Source organism: Rhinopithecus bieti, unplaced genomic scaffold, assembly GCF_001698545.2.
Source record: "Rhinopithecus bieti isolate Rb0 unplaced genomic scaffold, ASM169854v2 scaffold_76, whole genome shotgun sequence".
Classification (NCBI taxonomy): Eukaryota; Metazoa; Chordata; class Mammalia; order Primates; family Cercopithecidae; genus Rhinopithecus; species Rhinopithecus bieti.
Window position 1 is genome coordinate 2,927,643 of NW_016803343.1, and position 15,825 is coordinate 2,943,467.

General features: G+C 39.4%; 1 protein-coding gene across 2 annotated transcripts in view; it reads left to right on the forward strand.

Moving 5' to 3' along the window:
• The window catches only part of PEX5L (peroxisomal biogenesis factor 5 like), a 186,139-nt gene that overhangs the window by 162,286 nt on the left and 8,028 nt on the right, over nt 1–15,825 (forward strand). For both annotated transcript variants that reach the window (XM_017877125.1, XM_017877118.1), the window contains exons 10-14: nt 3,680–3,823; nt 7,437–7,507; nt 9,605–9,802; nt 10,515–10,680; nt 11,081–11,238. In XM_017877125.1, the coding sequence (XP_017732614.1) occupies nt 3,680–3,823; nt 7,437–7,507; nt 9,605–9,802; nt 10,515–10,680; nt 11,081–11,238 (737 nt within the window). The remainder of the gene's footprint in view (nt 1–3,679; nt 3,824–7,436; nt 7,508–9,604; nt 9,803–10,514; nt 10,681–11,080; nt 11,239–15,825) is intronic.

Below are 15,825 nucleotides of genomic sequence, written 5' to 3' on the forward strand. Positions count from 1 at the left end.
TTCTCTGTATTTCCTGAATTTGAATGTTGGCCTGCCTTACTAGTTTGGGGAAGTTCTCCTGGATGATATCCTGCAGTGTGTTTTCCAACTTGGTTCCATTTTCCCCATCACTTTCAGGCACACCAATCAGACGTAGATTTGGTCTTTTCACATAATCCCATATTTCTTGGAGGCTTTGTTCATTTCTTTTTACTCTGTTTTCTCTACACTTCTCTTCTTGCTTCATTTCATTCATTTGATCTTCAATCACTGATATTCTTTCTTCCAGTTGATCGAGTCGGTTACTGAAGCTTGTGCATTTGTCACGTAGTTCTCGTGTCATGGTTTTCATCTCTATCAGTTCTTTTAAGGTCTTCTCTGCATTGATTATTCTAGTTATCCATTCATCCATTCTTTTTTCAAGGTTTTTAGTTGCTTTGCACTGGTTACGTAGTTCCTCCTTTAGCTCTGAGAAGTTTGATTGACTGAAGCCTTCTTCTCTCAACTCATCAAAGTCATTCTCCATCCAGCTTTGTTCAGTTGCTGGCAATTAGCTGTGTTCTTTTGGAGGGGGAGATTTGCTCTTTTTTTTTGAATTTCCAGCTTTTCTGCACTGCTTTTTCCCCATCTTTGTGGTTTTATCTGCCTTTGGTCTTTGGTGATGGTGACGTACTGATGGGATTTTGGTGTGGATGTCCTTTCTGTTTGTTAGTTTTCCTTCCAACAATCAGGACCCTCAGCTGCAGATCTGTTGGAGTTTGCTTGAGGCCCACTCCAGACCCTGTTTGCCTGGGTATCAGCAGTGGAGACTGCAGAAGATAGAATATTGCTGAACAGTGAGTGTTGCTGTCCGATTCTTGCTCTGTAAGGTTTGTCTCAGGGGTGTACCCAGCAGTGTGAGGTGTGAGGTGTCGGTCTGCACCTAGTGGGGGATGTCTCCCAGTTAGGCTACTCAGGGGTCAGGGACCCACTTGATCAGGCAGTCTGTCTGTTCTCAGATCTCAACCTCCATGCTGGGAGAACCACTGCTCTCTTCAAAGCTGTCAGACAGGGACTTTTACCTCTGCAGAGGTTTCTGCTGCTTTTTGTTTAGCTATGCCCTGTCCCCAGAGGTGGAGTCTACAGAGGCAGGCAGGCCTCCTTGAGCTGTGGTGGGCTCCACCCAATTCGAGCTTCCCTGCAGCTTTGTTTACCTACTTAAGCCTCAGCAATGGTGGGCACCCCTCCCCCAGCCTTACTGCCACCTTGCAGTTAGATCTCCTACTGCTGTGCTAGCAATGAGGGAGGCTCCATGGGCGTGGGACTCTCCAGGCCAGGTGTGAGATATAATCTCCTGGTGTGCTGTTTACTAAGACCCTTGGTAAAGCTCAGTATTAGGGTAGGAGTTACCCAATTTTCCAGGTGTTGTGTGTCTCAATTTCCCTTGGCTAGGAAAAGGAATTCTCTTCCCCCTTGCGCTTCCCAGGTGAGGCGATGCCTCACTCTGCTTCAGCTCTCGCTGGTCGGGCTGCACCCACGGACCAGCATCGACTGTCTGACACGCCCCAGTGAGATGAACCCAGTACCTCAGTTGAAAATGCAGAAATCACCCATCTTCTGTGTCGCTCATGCTGGGAGCTGTAGGCTGGAGCTGTTCCTATTCAGCCATCTTGGGCGCCCCCCCAACTTGATCTACTCTTAAACCTTAGTAACACCATCAACACACTAGCTTATTTGTACCTACCAAATTTAAAGGATTTTATGAAAATCTATGCAAGTAAAATTGCAACAAGTAACATCTCTCATATACTTCAGATGACAGTTTAAGTTGGGGCAAATTTTTTCAAAGACAATTTAGCTACACATTTCAAGGGCTTAAAAATAGCTCATAACCTTTAACCTAATAAATCCCTCTGGGAGTCTATCCTAAGGTAATAAGTAAATGTAGCAAAGATTTATGCATGAGGCTTTCACCATGGTTTTATTTATGATAACAAAAAAATTAAAATAACCTGAATGTTCATCAATAGGGGATTGAGTAAATAAATATAGCATATCCATAGGAATAATTTTAATAACATAGAGAAATCACAATATAAAACTAAGTGAGGCCTAAGCTATAAGTCTGTGTATGTAATATGTGCCTATTTGTTTAATTTATATACTCATGGAAAATACCAGTTATTTGTACACTAAATATTCTTTAAATTTTTTCAATTAAAAAAAAGATCTTTAACTTTAAAACATGCATTCTCAACAGGGGCAATATAGCCCCCAGTAGGCAAAAACTGGTTCAGGGTGAAGGCAAAAAAAAATTATTAGTTGTGACAATGGCTTGTAGTTCTCCAAAGGGCCATAGTAGATAAACAGATATACAGTATGTAGGATTCATATTTTGGGGGATGGGTGGTAGCACTTAGCAAAAGCATGTCTAAAGAGTATTTTTAAAATCTTGAGGGGAAATTGTTAAAACAAAAAAACCAAAAGATATCAGACAAAAGCAAAATCAAAAATATTAGCAGTGCTTATATCTACGTTGTGGCATTATAGGTAACTTTGTATCTTTTATATTATTTAGTATTACCTAAATTTTATACTATGAAAAGTACTATATTCATAATAAGGAAAAGCAGAAATTTAAATTTAAAATGAAAACTAAATAATCAAAATTAATTTAATTTAAAATTTTATTATGCTTTAAGTTCTGAGATACATGTGCAGAACATGCAGGTTTGATACACAGGTATACACGGGCCATGGTGGTTTGCTGCACCCATCAACCCATCATCTACATTAAGTATTTTCCTAATGGTATCCCTCCCCTANTGGCATTATAGGTAACTTTGTATCTTTTTATATTATTTAGTATTACCTAAATTTTATACTATGAAAAAGTACTATATTCATAATAAGGAAAAGCAGAAATTTAAATTTAAAATGAAAAACTAAATAATCAAAATTAATTTAATTTAAAAATTTTTATTATGCTTTAAGTTCTGAGATACATGTGCAGAACATGCAGGTTTGATACACAGGTATACACGGGCCATGGTGGTTTGCTGCACCCATCAACCCATCATCTACATTAAGTATTTTTCCTAATGGTATCCCTCCCCTAGTCCCCCACCCCACAACAGGCCCCAGTGTGTGATGTTCCCCTCCCTGTGTCCATGTGTTCTCACAGTTCAACTCCCACTTATGAGTGAGGACATATGGTGTTTGATTTTCTGTTCCTGTGTTAGTTTGCTGAGAATGAAGGTTTCCAGCTTCATCCACATCCCTGCAAAGGACATGAACTCATCCTTTTTTATGGCTGCATAGTATTCCATGGTGTATATGTGCCACATTTTCTTTATCCAGTCTATCATTGATGGGCATTTGGTTTGGTTCCAAGTCTTTGCTATTGTGAATAGTGCTGCAATAAACATACATGTGCATGTGTCTTTATAGCAGAATGATTTATAATCCTTTGGGTATATACTCAGTAATGAGATTGCTGGGTCAAATGATATATCTGGTTCTAGATCCTTGAGGAATCACCACACTGTCTTCCGCAATGGTTGAACTAATTTACACTCCCACCGACAGTGTAAAAGCATTCCTATTTCTCCATATCCTCTCCAGCATCTGTTGTTTCCTGACTTTTTAATGAGAACCTACTGAATGTAAGAATGAAAAGAGAAATCAATGGCTCATGCACTGGCCTTTTTCTGTGTTGCAGGGATATTACTTTCACACTGAAAACCCCTTCAAGGACTGGCCTGGAGCATTTGAGGAAGGCTTAAAAAGGCTGAAGGAAGGGGACCTGCCAGTCACCATCCTGTTCATGGAAGCAGCAATTCTTCAGGACCCTGGAGATGCAGAGGTGTCCTTCTGCCTTCATTCTGCCAGTCTCAGAAAGGGCATGTGCTAATGAGGGACAGATAACACAGAACTCTGCTGGGTCGCCTTTTCATCAAGTAAAGGTTCCCAGAGGAGTTAACCTAGCTGGGTCTACTTGTTTGAAAGTTACATATAGGTACCTGTTTTCTAACCAAATTTCTAATCAGTTTACAGTGCCTATAAATAAAGGTTGGGGACAGGAAAAGAAAAATCAAAATTACCAACCTGGAAGCTTATCAGTAGTTTTCTGTTTTTGAGACTGAGTCTTGCTCTGTCAACCAGGCTGGAGTGAAATGGCACAATCTCGGCTCACTGCAACCTCCACCTCCCAGGTTCAAGAGATTCTCCTGCCTCAGCATCCCAAGTAGCTGAGATTACAGGTGCCTGTCACCATGCCCAGCTAATTTTTGTATTTCTAGTAGAGATGGAGTCTCACCATGTTGGTCAGGCTGGTCTCGAACTCCTGACCTCAGGTGATCCACCGGCCTTGGCCTCCCAAAGTGCTGGGAATACAGGGATGAGCCACCGTGCCCAGCAGTAGTTTTGAAGGGACAGTGTATAGTGATGTCTGGCTCTTGTGTCACACTCTACATCACCCTTGGTTTACTCACTCCACATTTATTGAACACATACTATGTCCCAAAAATTATACCAGGTCCTGGCTTAAAATATGGAAAAGCTGAGAAAACATATCAGGTAGAAAACATATTTATGGTGTATCTGGGAAGACAAGGAAAAAAATTCAAAGTAGTGAAATAAATGCAACGTCAGAGTGTGCACAGGATGCTGGGAGACTAGAAAGCATCCAGCCTTTCTGCACAAGTGGAGCCAGGGTGGGTGCAGGAATTAAAGGCAATAGGGTAGTCAAGTTTCTGTTACAAGGGAGTGCTATGTGGATAGGCAGAAGGGCATGAAGCATCATGTTAAGTGGAAGAGGGGAGGAGAGAATGGTAGAGGGAAGGCAAGAAGAGTTAAGCAATAATTTGAAATTCATCTGAAAGCCATGGGAAACCACTAGGGTCCTGTACTCAGAAGAGGCATACCAACAGATTGCATGTTAGAAAAACCCATTTCTCAGAGATGAGAAGAGTGATTAGAGACAGAGGCTGGGAGACCACCAAAAAGCTTCTGCAGTACTAGTCCCCTAGATTTCTAAACCTGTGAAGGCCTATCATAAGGTAGTGTCAGTATAATGGTTTCTTCTTTCATTTGTGAGTAATTTTCAGGAATCATATACGGAATATTCCCAAGGGAATCTGCAGAAATTTTAGAGACAGATATATATACTGGTGCTGAGAATACAATGTAGAATAGTGGTTAGGCATCTAGGCTGTGCTATCCCAACTGCATAGGTTCAGATCCCTGTTCTACCTGTTAGCCATGGGACCTGGGGCAAATCATTTAAACCCTCTAAGTTTCAGTTTCCTCATCTGTAACATGGAAATCCTAACAGTAACTATCTCATTGGGTGTTGCGAGGATTAAATTAGTCCAAATCCTAACAGTAACTATCTCATTGGGTGTTGGGAGGATTAAATTAGTCCACACAAATAAAGCGCTCAGCTCAGTGCCTGGCACATCAATATTTAGCCTTCATTTTTATTATTGGTTGTACTTTATGTAAGAAGAATGAGTAAACTGATCACTAGTTAAATCTTGTAATATCGTGTTGGTCAAAAGGCTTACAGTGAAATGGGATTGAACTGAAATCTGAAATTCTGAACCAAAATATTAGAATTTTTAAAAGATAGGCCAAGCGTGCTGCCTCATGCCTGTAATCCTAGCACTTTGGGAAGCCGAGGTGGGCGGATCACTTCAGGCCAGGAGTTCAAGACCAGCTTGGCCAACGTGGCGAAACCCTGTCTCTACTAAAAATACAAAAAAAAAAAAAATTAGCTGGGTGGGATGGCTCATGCCTGTAATCCCAGCTACTCGGGAGGCTGAGGTGGGAGAATCACTTGAACCAGCAGGCGGAGGTTGCAGTGAGCCAAAATTGTGCCACTGCACTCCAGCCTCAGTGACAGAGCAAGACTGTCTCAAAAATAAAATAAAATAAAATAAAAGATATATGCCCATTGTAGAAGAGGAAATTATTACACTGATATGAAACTATAGGCCGCCCCCTAAAAATAATAATGTCATCTTACGTTTGTAAATGCTATGTATTTTACAAGGTGTTTTCAAATATATTACATTATTTGACATAACAGCCCTGGAAGATTTTTTTAAGGACATATTATGATCTCAGATTCATAAATGAGAAAATGAGGGCCTTTGGTAACTAACAAATCCCAGACAAGGACCCAGGGCTTCTGAATCTATGGAGACCTCAAAGTTAAGGTAATAACACTGCAGACAGTGAAAATGACACCATGGCCAAAGGCTAGAAAACACCCCCAGAGAAAGACTATCTCATCAGTCTTTTCTTAAGAAGCATTCTAAGATATATGGAAGGGGAAATCAAAATAGAGGTTGCTGTCTGTATGTTTAAGAGATTTAAAAGAATCAAGGCTATTTGGAGGGGGAATAATCGGTGTTTTGATGAGTTCATAAGGTGTATGTAATAATAACCCATGAGAGGAAAAGCCTGTACCATTCAAATGGCACCTTAAGATAACTGTGCTTTCCTAGAGTTTTGTTTTAAAATGGTATTATCTAAAATAATGTTTGAGGAGTGTGTAAAAGTGTTTGGGGAGTGTCAAATTTGAAGACAATGTGTGTAATGAGAGGTTTCTGCTTGTATTACTCTTGTAACAGTGTGAGAGTTATTGTTCTTATGAGTATATAGAGAAAAATTTGCTATGTTAAAAACTTTGATTCTAGATATAAAAACATAAGCTATCTGCTTGAAGATGTTCTTCATGTTATTTACAATAGCAAACAATTGCAACCAACTTAAAGCGATAAGGGAATTATTGAGTAAATAATGGAATATCCATTCAACAAAATTCAAATTAAAATTATGAGGATTTTGTAAAACATGAAAAGAGCTTAAGGTACAATGGAATGTATAAATGTAGACTATCAAATTATATCTACATTATGATTGTGTTTATATGTGTTTTGTGCATTTTAACAGTGATTATATTAGAGGAATGAACACATCATAGGAGATTTTGTTTTGCTTTTCCTAGTTCCTAAATCTCCTGTGAATTCTTCTAGTAACTGACTTTCATTCATACAAGCTAAGTTAATATTGTATATCTTGAGATTCCTTATTGTAAACTTCATTTAGCTACATTTCTGGGTTATTTTTCCACCCCTTTCCCTCACAATTGTATAATTTTATATATTTATCTTTTGGTTTTAAGATACCTAATATAATAAAATCTCAGAAATTCAGAGGTTTCCATCGCACCGGGTTATAGAAAAGGATAAATACTGAACGAGTTTGGAAATAATGACAAAGGATCTTGACCCAGATATCACAAGAGAGTTCAAATGAAGAAATGCATATAATATTTTTCCCTTTTATACAGCAGTCACATCTGAGACAGGTTTCTCTGCATAGGGGATCCATCATAGGTCAACAACCAACTGAAGCACATGAGTAATTCTGCTTCATCTTGCAATATTAACATCAGTTGTCTTTCGTAGGCATGGCAGTTCCTCGGGATAACCCAGGCAGAGAATGAAAATGAACAAGCAGCTATTGTCGCCCTCCAGAGGTAAACGAAGCTAAGTGCAAAATCATGGGCCTGGTGGACACTTGTTAATGAACTTCCTGTTTCAGATTTGTCTTTTGATCTTTACTGAAGTACAGTGTAAAGAATTTGTAAAGGATAAGTGCTGAGATACCGCATATCACTCACACTTAGCTCTGAAAAACAACTTATAATGAAGTAATGTTCCTAACAATGTCTTGCTATCTACAAATCAATGGACATTCACTGGCACCAGAGAAAGCCTGTGTTAAACCCACTCGTAAAGTAGACTCATTGAATAAATAATTCCTTTTAACGTTTTAACCTGCTGAAACATCTGAAAATATTCTTAAAAAAAAAAAAGTGGAGTACTGACTAATGGTCTGGATGACATTGGGGCGGGAGGGATGGGAACAGTGGGTGTGTTTAACATTACACTCTACTTAATTAGAGCTCCTATTTAAATCCTGGAAAAGTAGCCTCTACCAAATAGACTTCCACTTTCCCTACCTTTTCTTGTAAGTACCTTTAATATAGTGCTATAGGAAGAGAATATATATGTGTGTGCATGTATACATATATATGCACACATATATTCCATCTGTTATATGTATGGTATTTATATGAATGTACATACATAATGTATGTGTATAAATCCTATGGCTTTGGAATCTCAGATTGTAAGAATTCTAGACTGTTGAAATTCTAGGGCTTTACAATCTTGGAATCCTAGATTTCAAGATTCTGTTGGCATCTGATGAAGTAATGGTGCCTGTGGTATGGCCCTGCTGTCAGAGCCTTTTCCTACAGATGAGAGAATTGGGGATCAGGAAAGGTCAAGGTCACACAGAGAGCATGTAACAGAGACAGAACTTAAACCCTCATCACCTGACTCCAAATCTGGAGCTCTGAGTCAGTGGTTCTTAACCCTATATACACATGCACATTAGAATCATTTGGAGGGGAAAATTGATGCCCAAGCACAGTCCAGAGATGATCATTTAATTGATCAGGGCTGGGAACCAAGCAGCAATAGTTTTAAAACTCCCTGGCATTTGTAATGTGCATATAGAGTTAAGAATCTCTCTACCCAGTGTTGATAAGCTTCTGAGAGATTAGGCCCACCACAGAGTGGTATTAGGTACTGCCTAGGGCTTGCTCCTCAAAGTCTTATCCAGAGACCTCATCATCACCTGAGAACTTGTCAAACCTGCACAATCCCAGGCCCACCCCAGTAGGCCTACTGGATCAGAATGCAGATTTTCTAAAACCCCCCCCCAGATGATTCACATGCACTTCAGTTTGAAAATCCCTTGCTAGAGGCCAATAATAGAATGAGGGGGAGTAGCTTTAGCCTGTGTCTCCTGTAAACCCACATCAGTAGTTCTGAAAACACAGGGATTTCCCTCTCCTTTGCAAAAGACTGTACAATCTTTCATATCTAGATGTCTACATTCAAGTCAGTTCTCTTTGGGGATAATAGATATTTAATATATTGGTAGTAGAGGCCAGGTGTGGTGGCTTACACCTGTAATCCCAGCACTTTGGGAGGTGAAGCAGGTGGGTCACTTGAGGTCAGGAGTTTGAGACCAGACTGGCCAACACGGAAACCTTGTCTCTACTAAAAATACAAAATTAGCCGGATGTGGTGGGCATCTGTAACCCCAGCTATTCGGGAGGCTGAGGCAGGAGAATCGCTTGAGTCCAGGTGGCAGAGGTTGCAGTGAGCCCAGATCACACTCCAGCTTCAGTGACAGAGTGAGACTCTGTCTAAGAAAAAAAAAAAAAAAGCAGCATTAAAATAATGATATCCCCTATTTCTCATTAGATCTCATTAGATTAAGTGCAGGGATAAGCCACATAGTTTTAAAGCTACTTATTAAAATTACCAAACCTAGCAATCATTAGGGTAAGTTTTAACTTTCTTAAAATATGCTGAGGTCTCCATTTTATGTAGATAAATATGGTGCTTTCCAGGATTTGACATAAGCAAGTTTACCAATGCTTTTGCAGTATTTAGTTAATAAAGAACCTCCACATTTTCTGAAGAACTGTTGGATTGTGGCTCCAAAAAAAAAAAAAAAAAAAAAAATCTGAAATTGGCTCCTTTTTTTCTTTCAGGTGCTTAGAATTACAGCCCAACAACTTAAAAGCTTTGATGGCCTTGGCTGTGAGTTATACTAACACTGGCCATCAACAGGATGCCTGCGAAGCTCTGAAGAATTGGATTAAGCAAAATCCAAAGTACAAATACCTTGTGAAAAGCAAGAAGGGATCTCCAGGCCTCACCCGGCGGATGTCTAAGTCCCCAGTTGACAGGTACCTTTCTCAGTATATTACAGCTGGCAGTTTACACCCATATGTACAATGAATCACCTAAAGGGCAACAATGAGCCTCACAGCCCTGACACCACCCACTCCAGAATGGTTTGCAGGACAGTATTCTGCTGGAGGAGCATCACTCATTAGAAAGATTAATGCTTAGACCAGGGCCAGCCTTCGGGCACATGATCTACATTGTGGGCACTCACAGACATTTATGTGAGTGCCACATTTTAAAGTCAAATGCTTTGGACACATAATTCACCCAAGGTGAAGTATAATAAATACGAATGCTCCAAGTTTTATCCAGCCTGAGAATTAGGAATGGGGAAAATGAAAGTCTGGTTTTCTAGAAATTTTGTTTTCTATCAGCAATAAATCCTTTCTATCAGCAATAAATCCTTTCTCATTGAGCCCTTGGGAAACTTAGCTGTGGGGTTTTCCACACTGGCACTCATAGAGTCAACAGAACTCTCCTCGTGAAGACCTTACTTAGCACAGTCTGTATTTGTGTACAACAAAATAGTTCATGAAAATCAACCATATTTTAAAACATTCAGCATTCATAGTCCTCTCATTAAGTTAAGGTATTTTAAGCAAAATTTTCCAGTCTGTAACGAAGAGACTTCTTGAAATAGAGTCAAGAGATTTAACAGTAAATCGTTAATGTTCTATTTGGATTACAAATCTAATTTTTTTTCTCTTGTAGCTCTGTTCTGGAAGGAGTGAAGGAATTATATCTGGAAGCTGCCCACCAAAATGGAGATACGATCGACCCAGACCTACAGACAGGTCTAGGGGTTCTGTTCCACCTGAGTGGAGAATTTAATAGAGCAATAGATGCATTTAACGCTGCCTTAACTGTTCGGCCAGAGGTAAGATAGCACAGCACAGCAAGAAACCACAACCTTCTCTGTAACAAACACGTTTTCACAGGCTACACCGTCTACATTTCTTCTACACTTTCTTTCCCTGACTCCAATGGTTTAAAGTGATGGTACTAATAATGTGCTACTGTGGCTGTTAATATTGAAATACCTAAAATAGAAACACTAATTAGGTGACAACATCAAATGGTAGCTGTTCGTTGACGAGTGAAAGTCATTTGACAAAATTGTCCATGAAGATTTTTTTAGTAATTCACCTGGCCATGGTCTCCATCCATGAGCACTGCATATATTTTTAGCCATCTTCCTTTCTCTGTGGAGAAATACAGGAATGCTCTGTCATTGTGCCTTGTACTGGGTTGTTAGAAAGTTCTGATTTTGTCATCAGGACTATTCACTATGGAACCGTCTTGGGGCGACCTTGGCGAATGGAGACCGCAGCGAGGAAGCCGTGGAGGCCTACACACGAGCACTGGAGATTCAGCCAGGGTTCATCCGATCCAGATACAACCTGGGAATAAGCTGCATCAACCTGGGCGCCTACAGGTGAAGTATAGCAACAGGCCAAGGATGAAGGCCATGCCCAGGACTGAGGTTGAATAACCTCAAAGGTTGTTTCCAAGTAAAAATGCCTGCCTTGGTATTCCATCTCCTGCCGTTCAGGGTGAATGCAGAGCCTTCAGATCCCAAGGCCTGTTTGAGCAGGAGCCCTGTGCTGCTCTGCTTCTCAATTTTTAGAGAGCAGCAGTTGGCTCCGAATCTTGGGAAATGCAGATTCCCAACCCCTGGCCCCTGAGATTTTGATTCACTTGGCCTGGATTAGGACAAGTCATCAGGGTTTTCAACACTCCCATGGGTAACTCTTCAAGAAATACTACCCATCGATCTTTCATTTTCCACTGAAGGAAAAAAGAGCCCTGGAGGTGTGGGCAAGGGGACCTGGCAAAAGGACTTCAGAAAGTCCCAGAACCAGTGTTTAGCAAGGCAAAACCAAGAATCCAGGTTTTCCAAACCTAATATACCAATCAAGTTAGTTGGGAGAAAAAGAATAAACAAAACTGGGTTTATAGTTTAAAATGCCTTTCTCATTCTCATCCTTCGTCATTAAGGACTGCGTCCTCTCTATCTTTTCCCCATTACCAGGGCCTACAAATGACCTTTATTTTTTTCCGATAATGAAAGTATGGGTAATCTTTTTTCTTCTTTCTTTTCCCATTTTTTCTATTTTCTAAATAAACAGGTATTACTTTCATAATTGGAAAAGAACTAAATGTTAGTTTTGAAACCCACAAAAAATGTAAGCCCTTTCCCATTCTCTGAAAGAGCCAGGCTTTAATCAGACAAGCCGGGGTTAAAATCACAGCTCTGCCATGTACCAGTTTCGTGACTGGTATATAATTTTTAGCCTCAATTTCTTCATTTGTTAAAAAAAGAGAGAGAAAGAGGTAATGATTATTTTTCAGGATTATCATACAGGTTAAATGTAATTGCCTAGCACAGAGCAGATGCTCAATGCCTAGCAGGCATTTATTATGATGATTATTGTTTTTGCCAACATCATCCTTATTACTACTATTTATTTAGTAAGTCATCAGAGAACTATATAACTAGATTTCACTCTTTTGACATCTGAAGAATTAGTGCTTTGCATTGGTGCATTTTGCCACTGGCAAACATTGAGACCCTAGAAAATAGTTGTTGCACTGTACAAAAAAACTCTTACAAGGAGCGTTAGTCACTGGATTAACTGTGTCAAGAGGATTTTCTCAGATCAAAACCAGGAAGAGCTGAATGACTCCTTATCAAGCGGCTTGCTTTATTTTATGGACACTGTGAAATGTGCCACTACAGAGGCCTTGTTTACATCAGCTGTGCAAAAGCCCAGAGCTGACTCTGTGCCAGCCCCCTACACATCAGCTGTCCAAGCCCTGCGGATCTCTATTTTGTATCCTAACTTCATTCCTGGTTTCATCTTAATTTCCCAACCAGATTTCCTATTTACCTCTTTCATTCACTTTTTTCTAGATATGTTATGTATATGTATTTTATAAGACACCTTAGATTCCTTTTTTTTAGAACAAGGGAGATGTAAAAAAAGAAAATACATATATATAACATGTAATGTAATTGTTATAACTGTTCTTACAAAAGGAATATAATATATAAATATTACATACTATATATATACTATATATATTTATATATTTCAATTAAAGGAGGCTTTTATAAAGCTCCTAGATGAGTTTACTTCTTAGGGTTAGAAAACAATACTTGAGTGGCCAATAAAATACTTTCTTGGCATTCACAGATACAAAATTCAGCAGAGTTACTATTTGCAGGAACCCATGAAGGCTCGTGACAGGTAAAAATGGCCACCTCCATGAAGCTGTAAATTTTAAATCCTCAAGCAGAAAGTCTTCCATACTGGAACAAGTTAATTTTAGGGTTGCCAGATAAAACACAGAATGCCCACTTAAATTTGAATTTCAGATAAACAACAAATAAGTTTTTAGTATAAGTATTTCCAAATATTTCATGGGATATTCCTGTACAATTGGCCTACTATATCCATGGGCTCCACATCTGTGGGTTTAACCAACTGTGGATTGAATACATTTTTTTAAAATACAATTTTAAAAAAATATATAGTATGACAAATACATAACATTTACGTTTTATTAGTTATAAGTAATCTGGAGATGATTTAAAGTATACGGGAGGTGTGTGCAGGTTCTATGCAAATACTATGCTATTTTCTACAAGGGACCTGAGCATTCTCAGATTTTGGTATTCTCAGGGGTTCGTGACACCAATCCCCATGGATACCAAGGAATGTTTACCTGACATTCACATTTAACTATGCATTCTGTATTTTTATTTGCTAAATCTGGCAACGTTACTCAGTTGGCTACTTTGGAACATAACGACTAAGTTTTGTGGATCTTTTATTGTCATGCCAGATGTGGGAAATCTGAGAAGTGGTAAAAATTTTGTGCTTTCCGTGAAAAAAAAAAAAAAAAATCAAGTGAGACGTAAAAAAAATTTTTTTTTTAAAATTGAGATGGAGGCTTGCTGTCACCCAGGCTGGAGTGCAGTGGCGTGATCTTGGCTCACTGCAACCTCCACCTCCCAGATTCAAGCAATTCTCCTGCCTCAGCTTCCCGAGTAGCTGGGATTATAGGCACCCACCACCATGCCTGGCTAATTTTTGTATTTTTAGTAGACACAGGGTTTCACCAGGTTGGCCAGACTTGTCTCGAACTCCTGACCTCAAGTGATCTGCCTGCCTCAGCCTCCCCAAGTGTTGGGATTACAGGCGTGAGCCACTCCGCCTGGCAAGAGAGAGACATAAATCTTAAATGAATTCTGAAAAGAAGTATAGCTTGAGGTATAAGTGCATACTTAGGAAATAACAACCCTCAATAGAGAAAGGGCTCAAAAGGAAATAAGGAGCTGGTATAAGTACTTTCAAATTCACAAAAGGCTTGGGACCGCTCCCTCAAGAACTGCAGGTGTCAGCGTATGTAGCTGGAACACTTGCTGCTTGTCATCACATTTTCTTTAAAGAGTCAAAGGCAAGCACTACCCTGGCACCATATACCATTAAAATAAGGAGAGGAAATTGTTGGTGTGAAACTTGGCTGTAGCTCAAACTGTTACACTTTTGTCAATAGAGCTCCAGATTACCGCTTAGGCCAATGAGTCTTGACCTTTTCAAAAATGAGGATTCCTTTTGCTGAAAATTTCATCCCCCTTGATAGTAATAGTTTTAGTATGAGTATAATGAGGGAAAGCTATAACGTGATGCTTTTAAATGAATGGGCTTTTAATTAATCATGACAATATACACAAATGACTGAAAATTATTTATACATACATGTGTGAAACATTTGAAAACTATTCACACATATACATGTACACTCTTCTGAGTCCCCCAAAAGGACTCTGAGTTCACAAGCAGGGGAACAGGTTTAGACTATCTTTATGGGGGGAAAATAAAACTGGAGTCATTTGATGAGGTGAATAAGTTCGACTGTTCTGTTTCTCTCCAAATCCCTCTGAAACCATTACCACACACTTGGGGCTGGAAGCAGCCAGTGAATTAGAAGCTTTCAAGATCTTCCATTCCCTCGAGTTCTTGCAGGTCTGGGTCTATGAGAGAAAACTGGGAGACATCAGTAGAGCTGCCATCCTGTGAAGCGGGGGCAAAAAGGGCCTCTCAAGTAGGCTCCCTATGTCCATCCATTTATAAATCTCCCTCTCTTGCTTGATTACAAGAAAACCAGAAGAAGGGGTGATTAGAACATCCACTCCATTCCATTATCCAGGTTGCTACATACACCATGACCATTTCTCACTTACCTTTTATTTTCAGGCAGATCTAACAATATAGATGAGCAAATCCCTGGATTATGTGCATTAGAATTAGAAATCCAGTTTCTCATTTTCAAAGTTTCTTACCATATGCTTAATACCTACCTTGCAGGATTAAATGAGATCAAGTGTATGAAAAGTTTTTGAGAACAGTAAAGTGGGTGCAAGTTAAAGTGGCATGATTATTCTTCGGAAGGATCAGTTTGTCAGATATACTCTACAAGGTTGGGGTGAAATGGGGGTGCTGAAGAGGGCAGACCCAGCAGGTACACCTGGCACCTGAGCAGCAGAGTGGACTAGTGGGTTAGAAGAGCTAGAAGGACTTGAGACAGCATCTAACTCGGTTTGTCTCAGACTCGGTGTTCTCAGGACCCCTCTACACTTTTAGCAATTATTGAGAACCTAAAAGGACTTTTGTTTATGTGGGTTATATCTATCAATATTTACCATATTAGAAATTAAACTGAAAACATTTTTAAAGATTAATTTAGAAAGAATAAAACTTACTACGTTATAATAACATTTTTTACAAAAAAAAAAAAAAATGATTATTTTCCGAAACAAAAACAGTTTAGTGGGAAGAGTGACATTATTTCACATTTTCGCAAGTTTCTTTAATATCTCGCTTACTGGAAGACATACTCTCACACCTGCTTCTGCGGTCACTCTGTTGGGATATCATGCACCATGTAGTCTCTGGAAACTTCCACTGTAAGCATGTGAAAAAATGAAAGCAAAAAGGTCAAATAACATCTTAGT